General features: G+C 31.8%; 1 protein-coding gene across 2 annotated transcripts in view; it reads right to left on the bottom strand.

Annotated features, from left to right (window-relative positions):
• gem (transcription factor CP2 like gemini) overlaps positions 1-17,974 on the bottom strand; it is a 63,676-nt gene that overhangs the window by 9,925 nt on the left and 35,777 nt on the right. For both annotated transcript variants that reach the window (XM_075311960.1, XM_075311961.1), the window contains exons 7-9: positions 17,633-17,777; positions 10,869-11,441; positions 6,095-6,276 (exon numbers count right to left, since the gene is read on the bottom strand). In XM_075311960.1, coding sequence (XP_075168075.1) covers positions 6,095-6,276; positions 10,869-11,441; positions 17,633-17,777 — 900 coding nt within the window. The remainder of the gene's footprint in view (positions 1-6,094; positions 6,277-10,868; positions 11,442-17,632; positions 17,778-17,974) is intronic.

The raw sequence follows: 17,974 nt of genomic DNA, 5'->3' as shown, positions 1-17,974 counted from the left end.
CAAACCACATCAAGTAAGGAAACCAGTTTTTTGTAACACAAAAAAAAACAAAACACGAGTGAACCACATGTGTTCGTTCCGATGACGGATAATTGCAAGCAAATTATTATAAAATTTATGAGATAATATGTGTATAATATACTACAAAATCTTCACAAATTTTGACAAACATAAATTCAACAATATGAAGCTAAATGTGCTTCTAATGGATTTTTCGTTTCCAATGAAAGAGTGCAACATATTTGAAATTGGTTGTAAAATATTTATCAAATTTGATCAAAGCTTTAAAATTTAGGACTCAATCGCTTGAGTAAAACGACTCTTTATTTACGAATATAAACAAATATATCATTATTTATACTTTATAATACAATATATATGTATCATTATTTGTTAGATATTTTTTGGCCATATTTGTATACTTTTCGTAATCTTAACAAAAGCTTTTCTATTTCTAGCTTCGCTAAGTAAAGGTGAAGAATTTCCAATGCCAGTACATTTAAGAATATTGTCAATCCATGATGTTTCTATTCGTTCTCTGGATGTTTTCCCTTCTATTGTTCCACCGATTATGGTTTGGAGTGGCTTGTGTTTTGGGTTCCTCATTATATGGTCCAGGTATGAGGTTTTCATTTCTTTTATTGTTCCAATGAGTTCAACATTCCCCTGTAAAAACCACTGAACCATAAGAATTTTGGGATGCGTCGATAAACCTACATTTCAAAGGCTTCCATACTTCTGAAGCGAACAACATGATTAACCAAACATAAATTTTAGTAAATCTAATTTTCGTTCCCATGTTGATGTCATGACTACCTAAGAAATTATTGTATTTAAAAAATGAGTCTCTCGCCATGTCTATTCTGCATCGTATTTCTTTCGAGTTGTCCCAATTTTAAATTTTCCTAACACCGAGATATTTAAAACTCTGTACTTTATCGATAAGTTTATAATTTGTATTAGATCGGTTGTATCTAGATTTCTAGATCTGGTTATCACCATATATTTACTTATGCTACCGCAATTAAAGTAAATTAATGTACCATCAATATATATGCCTTTACGAGATTTGGACACTTTAAAATAGATAATAATGGCGATAGTATACAGCCTTGTCTAAATTTTCTCGATATTGCAATTCATTCTATCAGTTCTCCATTAATATCGATTTGTGCTGTTTGATTGCAATATAATTCCTTGATGCATTTAATTTCTTTCCTCCAATAGAAGTAAGCATTTCGATCATTTGCCATGTTGTACAGTGTCGAAGGCTTTTTCGTAATCCGAAATCATACAGTGGCGTGCAGAAATGAGAACATAATTATTTTTTTTTTCAATTCTAAACGAATAAAAAGCCACAATAAAGAAATTCAAAATAATTTTATTTTTCCTTCTTCAATTCTAAACAAAACAACAAAAAACTCAAAACAAAAAGTAAAGAATTCAGAGAGATAAATAAACATAAAAAACTCGCATGTACTCAATTTTGCACTTTTCTATACCGGTGTCAGTTGAAACATTTTCTAGTACTTGGTCCATCCCTTTATTTTTTAATACCATATTTATACGTTTTGGCATACTTTCAACCAATTCCTGTATAATTTCATGTGGTATATTCTGCTATTCAAGCTGTACTCATTCCCACATTTTGATGGAGCTGATTTGTACAATCCCAGCCGCGATTGACCATAAACTCTCAATCGGGTTGAGGTCGGGGCTTTGCACTGGCCAATTCATCACTTGAAATTTTTGCTCACTAAGCCATTTTTGATCACCAACCTGTTGAAATACGATTTCATCTTCAGGGTAGGCACTCTTGTCAACAAACTCGGGAAGATTAGTCTGCAAAATGGCGTGGTAGTCTTCCTTCTCCATTATATCACACATTTTCTACAATGGCCCATTGTGCCTCCAAATGAAGCAGCCCAAACCATTATGCTTCCACCCCCATGCATCACAGTTTGTTTAACATGGTGGCGTTGAATGTTATCACCAGGACGACGCCAGAATATTGTTTACCGTCCGATTCGGTTAAATTTTGATTCATCTAATCAGATAACACGTTTCCAGTCATCTGTCGTCCAATTTTTATGCTCTCTTGCAAACTTCATTCGCGCCTTTTGATCCTTTTCGGACAATGCAGGTTTATGTTTTTACAGCTGAAACATAACCAATGTTGTGGAGCGCTCGTCTTGATGTCTATTCACTAACTTGCTTATTTTTGGCAACAGTAGTATTTTTCGGCGTTACGGACTTGATCTGCCTCATTTCTGCCATCATAAGGTGAGCGTCCGCTTCGGTCAACAGTTTTCGGCGGCTTCTGGTTTGCTCTTTGGGAGTAGCATTTCGTCCATTTTGGACGCGAATGACCACAGGCTAACTTGGCTATTTTCCGCGATGAAGACCCATTATTAGTTAAGGAAACTATATTGTCCTCCACATCGTGCGATAACTTTTTTATGTTAATTTTTACTTGCAGTACACTTAGAATAAAGCTTCAACTCTTAAACACTCTCAAACACGTTTCTAAACACAAAGTTGTATCGCAGACCATAAAGAACGACAAAAAATACAAAACTAACGGTATATTTTGGTTTTATGCTGAGTACATCAAAAAGTGCAAAATTGAGTACATGCGATTTTTTTGTTATGTTTATTTATCTTTCTGAATTCTTTACTTTTTGTTTTGAATTTTTTGTTGTTTTATTTATAATTGAAGAAGGAATAAAGGAAAAGGTATTATGTACTCATTTCTGCACGCCACAGTAGGTAAACGTCTTTTTGTACATTTCAGCATTTTGTATTAGACTTTGTATAAAGAGTAGAATTTCTCTTGAGCCCATTCCTCCTTTAAATCCAAACCGTGATGGTTTCATAGGTTTTTCGCATTTTTTTTATAAATTCTAGAGTGAATTATTCTTAGAGATATTATTTGAGAGCGTGAGACATTAAACTTATAGGTTAGGTTAGGTGGCGGCTCGATGTATCAGGCTCACTTAGACTATTCAGTCTATTGTGGTACCACATTAACTTCTCTCTTATCACTGAGTGCTGCCCGATTCCATGTTAAGCTCAATGACAAGTGATCTCCTTTTTATAGCCGAGTCCGAACGGCGTTTCACATTGCAGTGAAACCACTTAGAGAAGTTTTGAAACCCACAGAAATGTCACCAGCATTACTGAGGTGGGATAATCCACCGCTGAAAAACTTTTTGGTGTTTGGTCGAAGCAGGAATCGAAACCACGACATTGTGTATGCAAGGCGGGCATGCTAACCATTGCACCACGGTGGCTCCCATTAAACTTATAAGTCTGTAATCGCTACATTGTCTTGGGTGGATTTTCTTTGGGATCGTGATGAAGGTTGATTGCAACCAGTCTTGGAGGTATCGGTCTGAATCGCATACGTAATTAACGCGCGAAATCAAAATCTGTACGTTTTCTTCGTCAATTAATTTGAATACTTCGGGATATTTCCTCAGGTTCACATGTTTTTTAATACATAACAGGTTGGCTGATAAGTCCCCGGTCTAACAAAGAAAAACACATTTTTTTTGTCAAAATTCGTTTTTATTATTCAACATAGTTCCCTTCCAGAGCGATACAACGATTATAACGACCTTCCAATTTTTTCATACCATTTTGGTAGTACTCCTTCGGTTTTGCCTCAAAATAGGCCTCAGTTTCGGCGATCACCCCTTCATTGCAGCCAAATTTTTTCCCTGCGAGCATCCTTTTGACGTCTGAGAACAAGAAAACGTCGCTGGGGGCCAGATCTGGAGAATACGGTGTGTGGGGAAGCAATTCGAAGCCCGATTCATGAATTTTTTCTTCATGATTTTTTTCTTTTTCTTCTTCATATGGGGCCGTTTTGCCGCGATTTCGACCTTCAAACGCTCCAATAACGCCATATAATAGTCACTGTTAATGGTTTTTCCCTTCTCAAGATAATCGATAAAAATTATTCCATGCGCATCCCAAAAAACAGAGGCCATTACTATGCCAGCGGACTTTTGAGTCTTTCCACGCTTCGGAGACGGTTCACCGGTCGCTGTCCACTCAGCCGACTGCCGATTGGACTCATGTTTCATCCATTGTCACACATCGACAGAAAAAATCGGGTGTATTACGAGTTAACAGCTGCAAACACCACTCATAATCATCAACACGTTGTTGTTTTTGGTCAAATGTGAGCTCGCGCGGCACCCATTTTGCACAGAGCTTTCGCATATCCAAATATTGATGAATGATATGACCAACACGTTCCTATGATATCTTTAAGGCCTCTGCTATCTCGATCAACTTCATTTTACGGTCATTCGTTGTTGTTTTTGTCAAATGTGACCTCGCGCGGCACCCATTTTGCACAGAGCTTCCGCATATCCAAATATTGATGAATGATATGACCAACACGTTCCTTTGATATCTTTAAGGCCTCTGCTATCTCGATCAACTTCATTTTACGGTCATTCAAAATCATTTTGTGGATTGTTTTGATGTTTTCGTCGGTAACCACCTCTTTCGGGCGTCCACCGTCCTCCGTGCTCATTTCACCACGCTTGAATTTTGCATACCAATCAATTATTGTTAATTTCTTTGGGGCAGAGTCTGGAAACTCATTATCAAGCCAAGTTTTTGCTTCCACCGTATTTTTCCCCTTCAGAAAACAGTATTTTATCAAAACACGAAATTCCTTTTTTCCCATTTTTTTTACAATAACAAAAGTTGCTTCACAAAAGACGCTCTATCTCACAAACTAATTGACTTACAGACGTCAAATTTTGACACGAATCATTTGAAGATTGGTACTATATAAAAATAATATGCATTTAATACTAGGTTAGGTTAGGTTATGTGGCAGCCCGATGTATCAGGCTCACTTAGACTATTCAGTCCATTGTGATACCACAGTGGTGAACTTCTCTCTTATCACTGAGTGCTGCCCGATTCCATGTTAAGCTCAATGACAAGGGACCTCCTTTTTATAGCCGAGTCCGAACGGCGTTCCACCTTGCAGTGAAACCACTTAGAGAAGTTTTGAAACCCTCAGAAATGTCACCAGCATTACTGAGGTGGGATAATCCACCGCTGAAAAACTTTTTGGTGTTCGGTCGTAGCAGGAATCGAACCCACGACCTTGTGTATGCAAGGCGGGCATGCTAACCATTGCACCACGGTGGCTCCCTGCATTTAATACTAGCGACGCCATCTGTGTGTCAGACCGGGGACTTATCAGCCAACCTGTTAATAATTTTATTGTGGATTGTAACTCAACTTTAGATATTGGGTTTCTATTGTATTTTTGGTATTGAAATTGAGCCTAGTGCAAGCTCTTGCGGCTTTCTTGATTCTTTTGTACTTGTGAAGGTTTTTTCTTTGACAGAGTAAAAGGACAATGAGAGAAAAAGTGGTGTAACACTAGAACATTAGCTTTTGACATAAACGAAATTGCTTTACTAATTTTGTTTAAAACATTTCGTTCTTATTTGTATTTTAATGTTGCACAGAAAAAAATTTCAAGAAAATTTTTCCAATTAAAATCTTAATTGAGTTTTAAAAAATATTCAATTAAAAATTTAATTGAATCAACAAAATTTTTAATTGAAATAAAAATCAATAACACAAATTAATAGTATCAATTAATTTTTTAATTGGATCAATTAATTTTTTAATTGACTGTCAATTAATTTTTTAATTGATACGATCATTTCTGTGATTGAAGACATTTCAATTAAAAAATTAATTGGATCAATTAATTTCGTGATTGATTCAGAAAAAAAAAATTTTGTGTGTGGTGGTTTATCTTTTTTGTATCTGTGTTGAGCTTAAGATCAAGTTTTGTATATTGTGTTCAATCTGTCTTACTGTATTTTTGTTCTGTCTGTCGCCGTTAAAAGATGACAGATGAATATAATAAATTAATATTAATAAATAAATGACAAATTCCGTACGTAGTATTCTTTAAATTGTCGTCATTTTCTCTGCAACTGTCTTTATTTGTTGTTTATTAGATAAGTCACAATAATGAGTAATACTAATTGGATTGTCCAGTTGGAAAACAATTAATGAAAACATTAATAAATAATTGACTTACTATTCGGGACTGAAACAACCAGCTGTTGTAGTTGGCGTTGATGTTATCAAATCAAGTGGTATATCAGTCATAATGGTACATTCGTAGCTGGGTTGAAATTTATCTTGCTCCGATTGTGGACGTTTTTGAATTTTTTCACGATCTTGTTTATGTTTACGATCGGCTCCTTTTAGTTTAAAAACCTAGAGTGAAAAAAAAAATAATGGACAATTGATATATTAAGAAAATTAATTATATTCAAATGATATAAGATATTGGCTTGAAAATCATAACAAATTCTATTTAGGTCATTTTTATGTAGCTCGGTTAGACTTTAACTGCCAGTAAATTGCAAAAAACTTCTCTCCGATTAGCTTTAATTGAAAACTTATCAGCAATTATTTTCATAGCTATATTTTTATATAATGTAGTTTTACGAAAGTTATTATTATTATTTTTTTTTTATTTACTTATTTATTTTATTTATATTTGTAAAACCAACACAACAAGAAGTGCTCTTATATATGAAAGTGTTGGACGCATTGGAGTAAAATACAATATTAGGATATTTAGCTTAATATATATATATATATATATATATATATATATATATATATATATATATATATATATAAATATGGATGTACAAATTTAATTAAATAATTTATAGAGCTCAGTTTTAAAAGTTCTAGAGTTACTTAGTTACTATCTTATGTTTGAAGATAGTTCATTCCAGAGACATATTAATTGAACATTTTTCATACATTAGGCCTGTTTTATTCTTAAGTACCGGATACAATATTTATGAGCTATCCGGAATATCATTTCATTGATATTTCATTTAGAACATAGTTCCAGTACAATTACAATTTCTCCGATCACAATAGCGGTAAATTATGAAAACTGAAATATCCCTGCCAGCATTTCAGACTTCGATTTTATATCCATCGCTGTGATTGGAAATGTACCAAAAAAGTTTGAAAGTATTTTGCCATCACTAATGTTAGAAGAAACCCAAAAATCAGCGCTGAAAACATTGTTATCATGTTTAAAATATTTCCTGCTAGCATTTCAATGTTCGATTTTATCCCGATCGCTACTATTCACTCTTCAGTTGTCAAAATGCCGTCCAAGCAAGAAGAGCAGCGTATCAAAATTTTGCTCGCGCATCGCGAAAATCCGAGCTACTCGCACGCAAAGCTGGCAAAATCGCTAAAAGTTGCCAAATCAACCGTTACAAATGTAATTAAAGTGTTTGGGGAACGTTTGTCGACAGCCAGGAAGTCTGGATCGGGGGGAAATCGAAAACCGGAAGCCGCTGAGACGACAAAGAGAGTTGCCGGTAGTTTCAAGCGAAACCCTAACCTCTCTCTCCGAGATGCCGCAAGCTGGGTGTATCGTCTACATCCGTGCATCGAGCCAAAAAACGAGCCGGACTATCGACTTACAAGAAGGTAGTGACTCCTGCTGCCTTTCCTGAAGAAACACGGTTGTTCCGTACTGTTTTGGCCGCATTTGGCATCTTGCCATTACGGTAAAAATGCCATGGAGTGGTACGCCGCCAACAACGTGCAGGTGGTTCCCAAGGACAAGAACCCTCCCAACACGCCAGAGCTCCGCCCAATTGAGAAATACTGGGCTATTGTCAAGCGGAACCTAAAGAAGACCAAAAAAACTGCTAAGGACGAGCAGCAGTTCAAGGCAAATTGGCTTTCTGCGGCGAAGAAGGTGGACAAGGTGGCTGTACAAAATCTGATGGCAGGTGTCAAGTGTGAGGCCCGGCAATTCGGATTTGGAAAAGCGAAAGCCTAACTGAATATTTTTCCTGAATTTTATACTAATTGGACTTGAAAAAGAAATTTAATTTGATTTTTAAAATAAACGATTTCACCGATTTACACGCGTTTTCCCTTGACCAAATTTTGACCGTATCACCCTTTAGAGCGTCTTTTGTGAAGCAACTTTTGTTATTGTAAAAAAATGGAAAAAAAGGAATTTCGTGTTTTGATAAAATACTGTTTTCTGAAGGGAAAAAATACGGTGGAAGCAAAAACTTGGATTGATAATGAGTTTCCGGACTCTGCCCCAAAGAAATCAACAATAATTGATTGGTATGCAAAAAAAAAAAGCGTGGTGAAATGAGCACGGAGGACGGTGAACGCAGTGGACTCCCGAAAGAGGTGGTTACCGACGAAAACATCAAAAAAATCCACAAAATTATTTTGAATAACCGTAAAATGAAGTTGATCGAGATAGCAGAGGCCTTAAAGATATCAAAGGAACGTGTTGGTCATATCATTCATCAATATTTGGATATGCGGAAGCTCTGTGCAAAATGGGTGCCGCGCGAGCTCACATTTGACCAAAAATAACAACGTGTTGATGATTCTGAGCGGTGTTTGCAACTGTTAACTCGTAATACACCCGAGTTTTTCCCTCCATATGTGACAATGGATGAAACATGGCTCCACTCCTACACTCCTGAGTCCAATCGACAGTCAGCTGAGTCGACAGCGACCGGTGAACCGTCTCCGAAGCGTGGAAAGACTCAAAAGACCGCTGGCATAGTAATGGCCTCTGTTTTTTGGGATGCGCATGGAATAATTTTTATCGATTATCTTGAGAAGGGAAAAACCATCAACAGTGACTATTATATGGCGTTATTGGAGCGTTTGAAGGTCGAAATCGCGGCAAAACGGCCCCATATGAAGAAGAAAAAAGTGTTGTTCCACCAAGACAACGCACCGTGCCACAAGTCATTGAGAACGATGGCAAAAATTCATGAATAGGGCTTCGAATTGCTTCCCCACCCACCGTATTCTCCAGATCTGGCCCCCAGCGACTTTTTCTTGTTCTCAGACCTCAAAAGGATGCTCGCAGGGAAAAAATTTGGCTGCAATGAAGAGGTGATCGCCGAAACTGAGGCCTATTTTGAGGCAAAACCGAAGGAGTACTACCAAAATGGTATCAAAAAATAGGAAGGTCGTTATAATCGTTGCATCGCTCTTGAAGGGAACTATGTTGAATAATAAAAACGAATTTTGACAAAAAAAAGTGTTTTTCTTTGTTAGACCGGGGACTTATCAGCCAACCTGTTAAATAGCTTCTTATAAATTTTTTGAAAGTGATGACACTGGGACTTTAATATAGTAAACGACTGTTTTCGGCGTGGCGGAGATACTAAAAAGTGCTGTCATTTGTGGACAATTTTCTATTGTGTCTTCTTTTAGGCCGCCACCTAGTCACGTGGTGTACCATACATATCAAACGCGGATGGACATTTTCCAAAATGAAGAATAAACGAAAAAATAGGGGGAATTCCAAATTCTGTCTGCAAAATCGTTTTTAAAATTTTTCCTATAATATTCACAATTTGAACATTTTTGATACACCAGATGTTAGGTTAGGTGACAGCCCGATGTATGATGCTCACTTAGACTATTCAGTCCATTGTTATACCACACTAAGAAAATATTTACTTGATATTAAAGATTACGCAACCTAAATTTTAGGATGCGAAATTTACAAAATATTAAGGACGAATTTCTTTAAAATAATGAAATTTTAATTAAAATAAAGTTTATAATCTTTGCTTCAAAAATTTTTTTCATTAAATTTAGGACATAAATTTTGTAAATTTGCATCCCTCCGTTAAAGTCCCATGTCTTTGAAGTAAGGCTAATTTTCCTTAAAGTAAAGAAACATATTTTTGATTTAAAGAAATTGTCCTTAAATTGACTGAAATATTGAAACTTTAGATTTATGATAAAAACGCTTCAAATATAGGCTAAGACTTATATTGAGGATTTAGCGTCTTTGGTTTAAAGTTTTTTGGAATTCAGAAAACATTTTTTTCTTTGAAGTATCCGTTATAATTTGGATTTTTGTTTGTAAGTGAGTACCTATATTAATAAACCGCGAAAAGAGACTGAAAATTTGAAAAATGAGATCTGTATCCTAATTTTATTGGTACTAGATTTAAAGCCACATAGGTCGCTAAAGAATTTTTTTATTTTAAAGAAGCCGCATCTTTGGCTCGGACTCAATACCAAAATCCTTAAGGGAAGGTCAAAATCTTTGGATCCAAGTAATCTTTTTTTGGGTGCACATTGGTGAACTTCTCTCTTATCACTGAGTGCTGCCCGATTCCATGTTAAGCTCAATGACAAGGAAGCTTCTTTTTATAGCCGAGTCCGAACGGCGTTCCACATTGCAGTGAAACCACTTAGAGAAGCTTTGAAACCCTCAGAAATGTCACCGGCATTACTGAGGTGGGATAATCCATCGCTGAAAAACTTGTTGATGTTTGGTCGATGCAGAAATCGAACCCACGACCTTGTGTATGCAAGGCGGGCATGCCAACCATTGCACCACGGTGGCTCCCAGATGATTTATAATCAAATTAAATATTCAAAAGTTAGGTTAGGTGGCAGCCCGATGTATCAGGCTCACTTAGACCATTCCATTGTGATACCACAGTGGTGAATATTCAAAAGTTAATATTTTCACATAAAATTGCGACCATAACCTCAAAAATACAAAATTTAATTTCGGGGAAATTTTCTCTTTACGAAAACCACAAAACGAAATGTCCGAGAATTAATTTTGGGAATTGAAACATTTTTGCTGCGGAGAGGGATAGGTCATATATTTGTTATTTATCTATGTTCAGTACTATAAGAAAACAGGCTTATTATTGATAAAAGCATCAAGGCAGTTATAATATTTATCGCTAAATATATTTATTTATATTCTTTTTTTTTGTAGAATTTCAAAAATAATTTCTTTTTCTTACCTTAACTTGACAAGCTGCTGCATGTATAGGCTGTTTAACTGACGATGTACTCATCATATTATTCGGAGTCAAATTTCCAGTTTGACTATGTGGTGAACCTATGTCTGCGGTCACTCCACCAGCATTTGCGGCTCCACTACCCAATGGTGATGGAGGTGATACTATTGTGGGTGGAGTTTTTGTACCAGAGCCAGTAATGTTACTTCCACCACCAGTGTTACCATTGGCATTAGAGTTGCCACTATTTGGATTATTGTTATTATTTTCTAGATATGTCTCAATTTGTAAACGAAATGGGACGCCTTTTTCGCCACCGTGTTTCTTTGGCGTAAATTCTGTGGATATACAGTTAACCTTAATGTAAACGCCGACTTCTTTCATGGGATCCCAGAAGATTTCCACCGTATTCAAATAGTTAGGATTTAATGGTTGAGATACATGACACAGGCCATAGGAGAGTGGTAAATCAACTTCGATAATACGTTCACCGGGACGTGATGCTTGCCATTGTTGCATTTGTTCACGTTCCATATACTGTAGACGACGCTCGTGAAAACATATTTTGATGACACTCTATAACAAAGACAACAACAATAATTAAAACAAAATAATCAAAATTATTCATATATACCGATACATATATACATATTTCCAATAAACACAAATGTTTGTTTAATAACTGATTTGAATGCGTTGGCACAAACTGTAATCTTTGAAAGCGAGTTGTTACCATACATTTTTCAAGCATTTGTATTTATTTGTCATTGATATGTAAATGACGATCTATGTTCAATTGAATTCGATGATGTTTGATGACTTTCTTTAACAATCAAAATAAAATAATTGATATCTATATGAAAATGACCTCTTTAATCAAAATGTCTTTAACAATTGATTGAATAGAACACGCTATGAGTGTTTCGGTGCACTCATGTGGCATCATCACCACCGCATCATGTGAGAGAAATGACTCAAAGGAAACGATGCGAAAAAACTTTCGTGGGGTGAACACTCAAAAAAAAAATTTTTATGAAATTTTCACAATTTTCCTCCTATAGAAAATGTTGTCAAAATTTTATTCCTATTTGTCAAATTTGTCAAATTTTTATTTCTATAGAAAATTTTGTCAAATTTCATTTCTATAGAAAATTTTGTCAAATTTCAGTTCTATAAAATATTTTGTCAAATTTCATTTCTATAAAAAATGTTGTCAAAATTTTATTTCTATAGAAAATTGTGTACAAAATTTTATTTCTTTCGTTTTGTTTGTTATTGTTGGTTTCTCTTCAATCATTATTGTTGCCTTTGATCTCAGCTTAAAACCATACATTGACTAAACTACAAGTGTAGCTTAATCAACAGAGGAAAAGTATGCTTGTCAAATTTATTTGGGCAAAGCCTTATAGACTGCAAGATGGTTGGATGGACGCATGTTTCGGAATTACCACATTCCTCATCAGCATCCTCTACTTGCAGCATAACTATTCAAGTGTAGTTCACTTTGGGTTGAGTGAATTACCCGAACTTATTCTGATAATTGGTTGATATTTTTGCTGCAAGTAGAGGATGCTGATGAGGAATGTGGTAATTCCGAAACAGCTGAACATCCAACCATCTTGCAATCTATAGGACTTTGCCCAAATAAATTTGACAAGCATACTTTTCCTCTGTTGGTTAAGCTATACTTGTAGTTTAGTCAATGCATGGTTTTAGTTAAGCTGAGATCAAAGACAACGATAAAAATTTTATTTTTATAGAACATTTTATCAAAATTTTATTTCTATAGAAAATTTTTTCAACATTTTATTTCAGTAGAAGATTTTGTCAATATTTTATTTCTATAGAAAATTTTGTCAAAATTTTATTTCTAAAGATAATTTTGTCATAATTTTATTTTTATAGAAAATTTTGTCAAAATTTTATTTCTATCTAAAGTTTTGTCAAAATTTTATTTTTATAGAAAATTTTATCAAAATTTTATTTCTATAGAAAATTTTGTAAAAATTTTATCTCTATAGAAAATTTTGTAAAAATTTTATCTCTATAGAAAATTTTGTAAAAATTTTATTTCTATAGAAAATTTTGTAAAAATTTTATTTCTATGGAAAATTTTGTCAAAATTTCATTTCTATAGAAAATTTAGTAAAAATTTTATTTATATGGAAAATTTTGTCAACGTTTTATTTCTATAGAAAATTTTGTCAAAATTTAATTTCTATAGAAAATTTTGTCAAAATTTCATTTCTATAGAAAATTTAGTAAAAATTTTATTTATATGGAAAATTTTGTCAACGTTTTATTTCTATAGAAAATTTTGTCAAAATTTAATTTCTATAGAAAATTTTGTCAAAATTTAATTTCTATAGAAAATTTTGTCAAAATTTTATTTCTATAGAAAATTTTGTCAAAATTTAATTTCTATAGAAAATTTTGTCAAAATTTAATTTCTATAGAAAATTTTGTCAAAATTTTATTTCTATAGAAAATTTTGTCAAAATTTAATTTCTGCAGAAAATTTTGTCAAAATTTTATTTCTATAGAAAATTTTGTCAAAATTTTATTTCTATAGAAAAATGTTATCAAATGACCTCTTTAATCAAAATGTCTTTAACAATTGATTGAATAGAACACGCTATGAGTGTTTCGGTGCAATCATGTGGCATCATCACCACCGCATCATGTGAGAGAAATGACTCAAAGAAAACGATGCGAAAAAACTTTCGTGGAGTGAACACTCAAAAAAAACAATTTATGAAATTTTCACAATTTTCCTCCTATAAAAAATTTTATCAAAATTTTATTCCTTTCGAAAAATTTGTCAAATTTTTATTTCTGTAGAAAATTTTGCCAAATTTTATTTCTATAGAAAATTTTGTCAAATTTCATTTCTATAAAAAATTTTGTCAAAATTTTATTTCTATAGAAAATTTTGCACAACATTTTATTTCTATTGAAAATGTTGTACAAAATTTTATTTCTTTCGTTTTGTTTGCTATTGTTGGTTTCTCTTCAATCATTATTTTAATTTTATTTCTATAGAACATTTTATCAAAATTTTATTTCTATACAAAATTTTGTCAACATTTTATTTTAATAGAAGATTTTGTCAATATTTTATTTCTATAGAAAATTTTGTCAACATTTTATTTCTATAGATAATTTTGTCATAATTTTATTGTTATAGAAAATTTTATCAAAATTTTATTTCTATCTAAAGTTTTGTCAAAATTTTGTAAAAATTTTATTTCTATAGAAAATTTTGTAAAAATTTTATTTCTATAGAAAATGTTGTCAAAATTTTATTTCTATAGAAAATTTTGTCAAATTTTCATTTCTATAGAAATTTAGTAAAAATTTTATTTCTATGGAAAATTTTGTCAACGTTTTATTTCTATAGAAAATTTTGTCAAAATGTTATTTCTATAGAAAATTTTGTCAAAATTTTATTTCTATAGAAAATTTTGTTAAAATTTCATTTCTATAGAAAATTTTTATCAAAATTTTATTTCTATAGAAAATTTTGTCAAAATTTTATTTCTATAGAAAATTTTGTCAAAATTTTATTTCTGTAGAAAATTTTGTCAAAATTTAATTTCTATAGAAAATTTTGTCAAAATTTTATTTCTATAGAAAATTTTGTAAACATTTTATTTCTATGGAAAATTTTGTCAACGTTTTATTTCTATAGAAAATTTTGCCAAAATTTAATTTCTATAGAATTTTTTTCTAAAATTTTATTTCTATAGAAAATTTTGTAAACATTTTATTTCTATAGAAAATTTTGTCAAAATTTTATTTCTACAGAAAATTTTGTCAAATTTTTATTTCTATAGAAAATTTTGTCAAAATTTTATTTCTGTAGAAAATTTTGTCAAAATTTAATTTCTATAGAAAATTTTGTCAAAATTTTATTTCTATAGAAAATTTTGTAAACATTTTATTTCTATGGAAAATTTTGTCAAAATTTCATTTCTATAGAAAATTTTATAAAAATTTTATTTCTATGGAAAATTTTGTCAACGTTTTATTTCTATAGAATATTTTGTCAAAATTTAATATCGATAGAAAAATTTTATTTCTATAGAAAATTTTGTCAAAATTTTATTTCTATAGATAATTTTGTCAAAATTTTATATTTGTAGAAAATTTTGTCAAAATTTTATTTTTATTGAAAGGTTTGTCAAAATTTTATTTCTATAGAAAATTTTATCAAAATTTTATTTCTATAGAAAATTTTGTCAAAATTGTATTTCTATAGATAATTTTGTCATAATTTTATATTTATAGAAAATTTAGTCAAAATTTTATTTCTATTGAAAATATTGTAAAAATTTTATTTCTATAGAAAATTTTATCAAAATTTTATTTCTATAGAAAATTTTGTCAAAATTTTATTTCTATAGAAAATTTTGTGAAAATTTAATTTCTATAGAAAAATGTTGTCAAAAATTTATTTCTATAGAAAGTTTTGTCAAAATTTTATTTCTATAGAAAATTTTGTCAAAAGTTTATTTCTGTAGAAAATTTTGTCAAAATTTTATTTCTATAGAAAACTTTGTCAAAATTTGATTTCTATAGAAAATTTTGTCAAAATTTTATTTCTGTAGAAAATTTTGTCAAAGTTTAATTTCTATAGAAATTTTTTCCAAAATTTTATTTCTACAGAAAAATGTTGTCAAAAATGTATTTCTATAGAAATTTTTCTCAAAAATTGATTTCTATAGAAAATTTTGTCAAAAGTTTATTTCTATAGAAAATTTTCTCAAAAATGTATTTATATAGAAAATTTTGTCAATATTTTATTTCTAAAGAAAATTTTGTCAAAATTGTATTTCTATAGATAATTTTTTCAAAATTTTATTTCTAGAGGTAATTTGTGAAGTACCTCTTATTTGAGGAGGAATATTTTGCAAAATCTGCCAAAACATCAAGAATTCTACCAAGCTACCAAACAGTAAATAATCTACCAATTTTGGTAAAATTCTACCAACTCTGGCAACCACTGTCACATCGATGTTTGGCATTGTCTGCTAAGACGCACGGTTCCAATTCTTGTCGTGTTCTGATTTTGGGGTACACTGTGGTTGTTTCGAAGTCACTGGGTTCAACTATTGTCGGGGCTTGATTATGGGGGCCACTGTAGCTGATGTAGACAACCTGTTTCCAATTGCTGCCTCGTCTTGAAAATGGGAACAACAGTGCCTGGTGATGATGTCTTGTCTAGCTTTTGAGAATAACAGCGGCTGGTGTCGACTCACTCTGTTCAATTACTGGTGTGTCCTTATTGTGGGACAATAGTGGCAGGTTACCACTCACTGTATTCAATCGTGTCTAGCTCTTGGCATAACAGTGGCTGCCGAGAACGCACGCACAGTTTCCAATCAATGTCGTGTCGTCTAAATGTCCTTGTAAGTCGGAACTCACTTGGTCTTCTGATTTTCAATACTTTACCGAAAAGTCAGGACATGTTAAAAACCGATTAACCGATTGTCCCTCAGAGGATACTAATAAAATATTGTTTAGTTGAAAAACAATTTTCGTATTTTGTCAATAGATGTCGTTGGAGTCGTATATCTCCAGTGGTGCCAATCACATATATCCATTTAAAAAATGTTAACTATAAAATATCTGCGCTAATCCCATGAAAAGTGGGTCAAATATGACAATAATGGGCTATTCTTCAAAAATTTGGATAGCTTGGCAGACCTTGTACCATCGGACTACTATTTGATTCATTCAAAAGATCGTCAGCCAGAATGGTATATATTTGGTTCAACCAGGTTCATTATAAATTTAAAAAATGCGTTAATGTTTGATAAACAGTTTTGCCAGAAGTCTTCCACCTAAAACCGCTATATTAAATTTCGTTTAATAAATTTTTAATTTTTTTTTTCTTAAATGTAAATTTAGTGCAAATTATTATTGCTCACATCATTCGCAAGTTTGCCATCTTTACGCTTTTTTTGTTTGTTTTTGAATCTTACAAATGATGATTGCCTATTGTTTTTGTTTAAAGTCAAGCAATTGTTTCTAATTAAAATATATTAAAAGCAATTAAGACAATTGGCTAAATGTTAAAAGAATACAATCAACAGAGAGTAAAGAAAAACAAACAAAACAATAGACATCATTCCGTGCAAAAACTTACCAACATAAACGTATGCAAGCTCTTAATAGGCAAGTTGTAGTTTATTTTTTTTTAACATTTTAATAATTTTTGCATGCACTCGATACATGCAAAATACGAGAATTTATGTGTTAAAGTTCACAGTGGTGACAAATAAAAATTGGTACACAGAGAAAAGTTTCAAAATATAAATTGTTTGGTGGTAAAATTTTTTAATAAGTTTAGAAAAAAACAAAATTATTTTTGATTTCTTAAAATTCTTGGATAACATCTTAAAAACTAAATAGTTTAGCAATAGACCAAAAATCACAAACATGTAATAGCAGACATTGACTGCTGTATTTTGCAGTTTTTATTCTATGAGTGTACATGCTTTTCAAAATCATTCCGTAAGGGACAATGGACAATTCTCTCGACTTCGACTGCAGATAAATTTTATAAGGCTAACATTATTAAGATAAATATGTCGATGCCTTTACTGGGACATTTGAAATGATTCCAATGAAAAATTATTATAAAAAAAATTCTTTTTTTTTAATTTCGTGACTGAAGCCTAATATTTAGTTTTGATTCTAAGAGATGATATGTCGTAAAGAGATATTAATTGCTTTTCGATTTTTTTCGAGCTTGGACTTACCTTTAGAATTTTATCCCGGTACATGGATAAATCACCAATTTTCTTCAATTTAATTTCATAACTTTGACCCTGATTGAGATAGGTAAGGGTATCCTCATTATTCTTGGTAGCAATAGATGTGGCAGCTGCCAAAATATATTGAAATCTAAAAAATATATATAAAAAAGAAAAAGTATGAAGAGTTTGGACACAGAAAAAAATATCACCAAAATATTAACAATCAAAAAGTTGATAGAAGTTGAAAATTTTTTTAATTAATAAATTAATTGATACAATTAACTTTTTAATCAAATTGACAAGACTAATGCGTCTTACAGACTATAAGTTTTTCCGGATGGAATG

The sequence above is a fragment of the Haematobia irritans genome, chromosome 5 (assembly GCF_050003625.1).
Source record: "Haematobia irritans isolate KBUSLIRL chromosome 5, ASM5000362v1, whole genome shotgun sequence".
Classification (NCBI taxonomy): domain Eukaryota; kingdom Metazoa; phylum Arthropoda; class Insecta; order Diptera; family Muscidae; genus Haematobia; species Haematobia irritans.
This window is presented reverse-complemented; position numbering and strand designations above follow the sequence as displayed.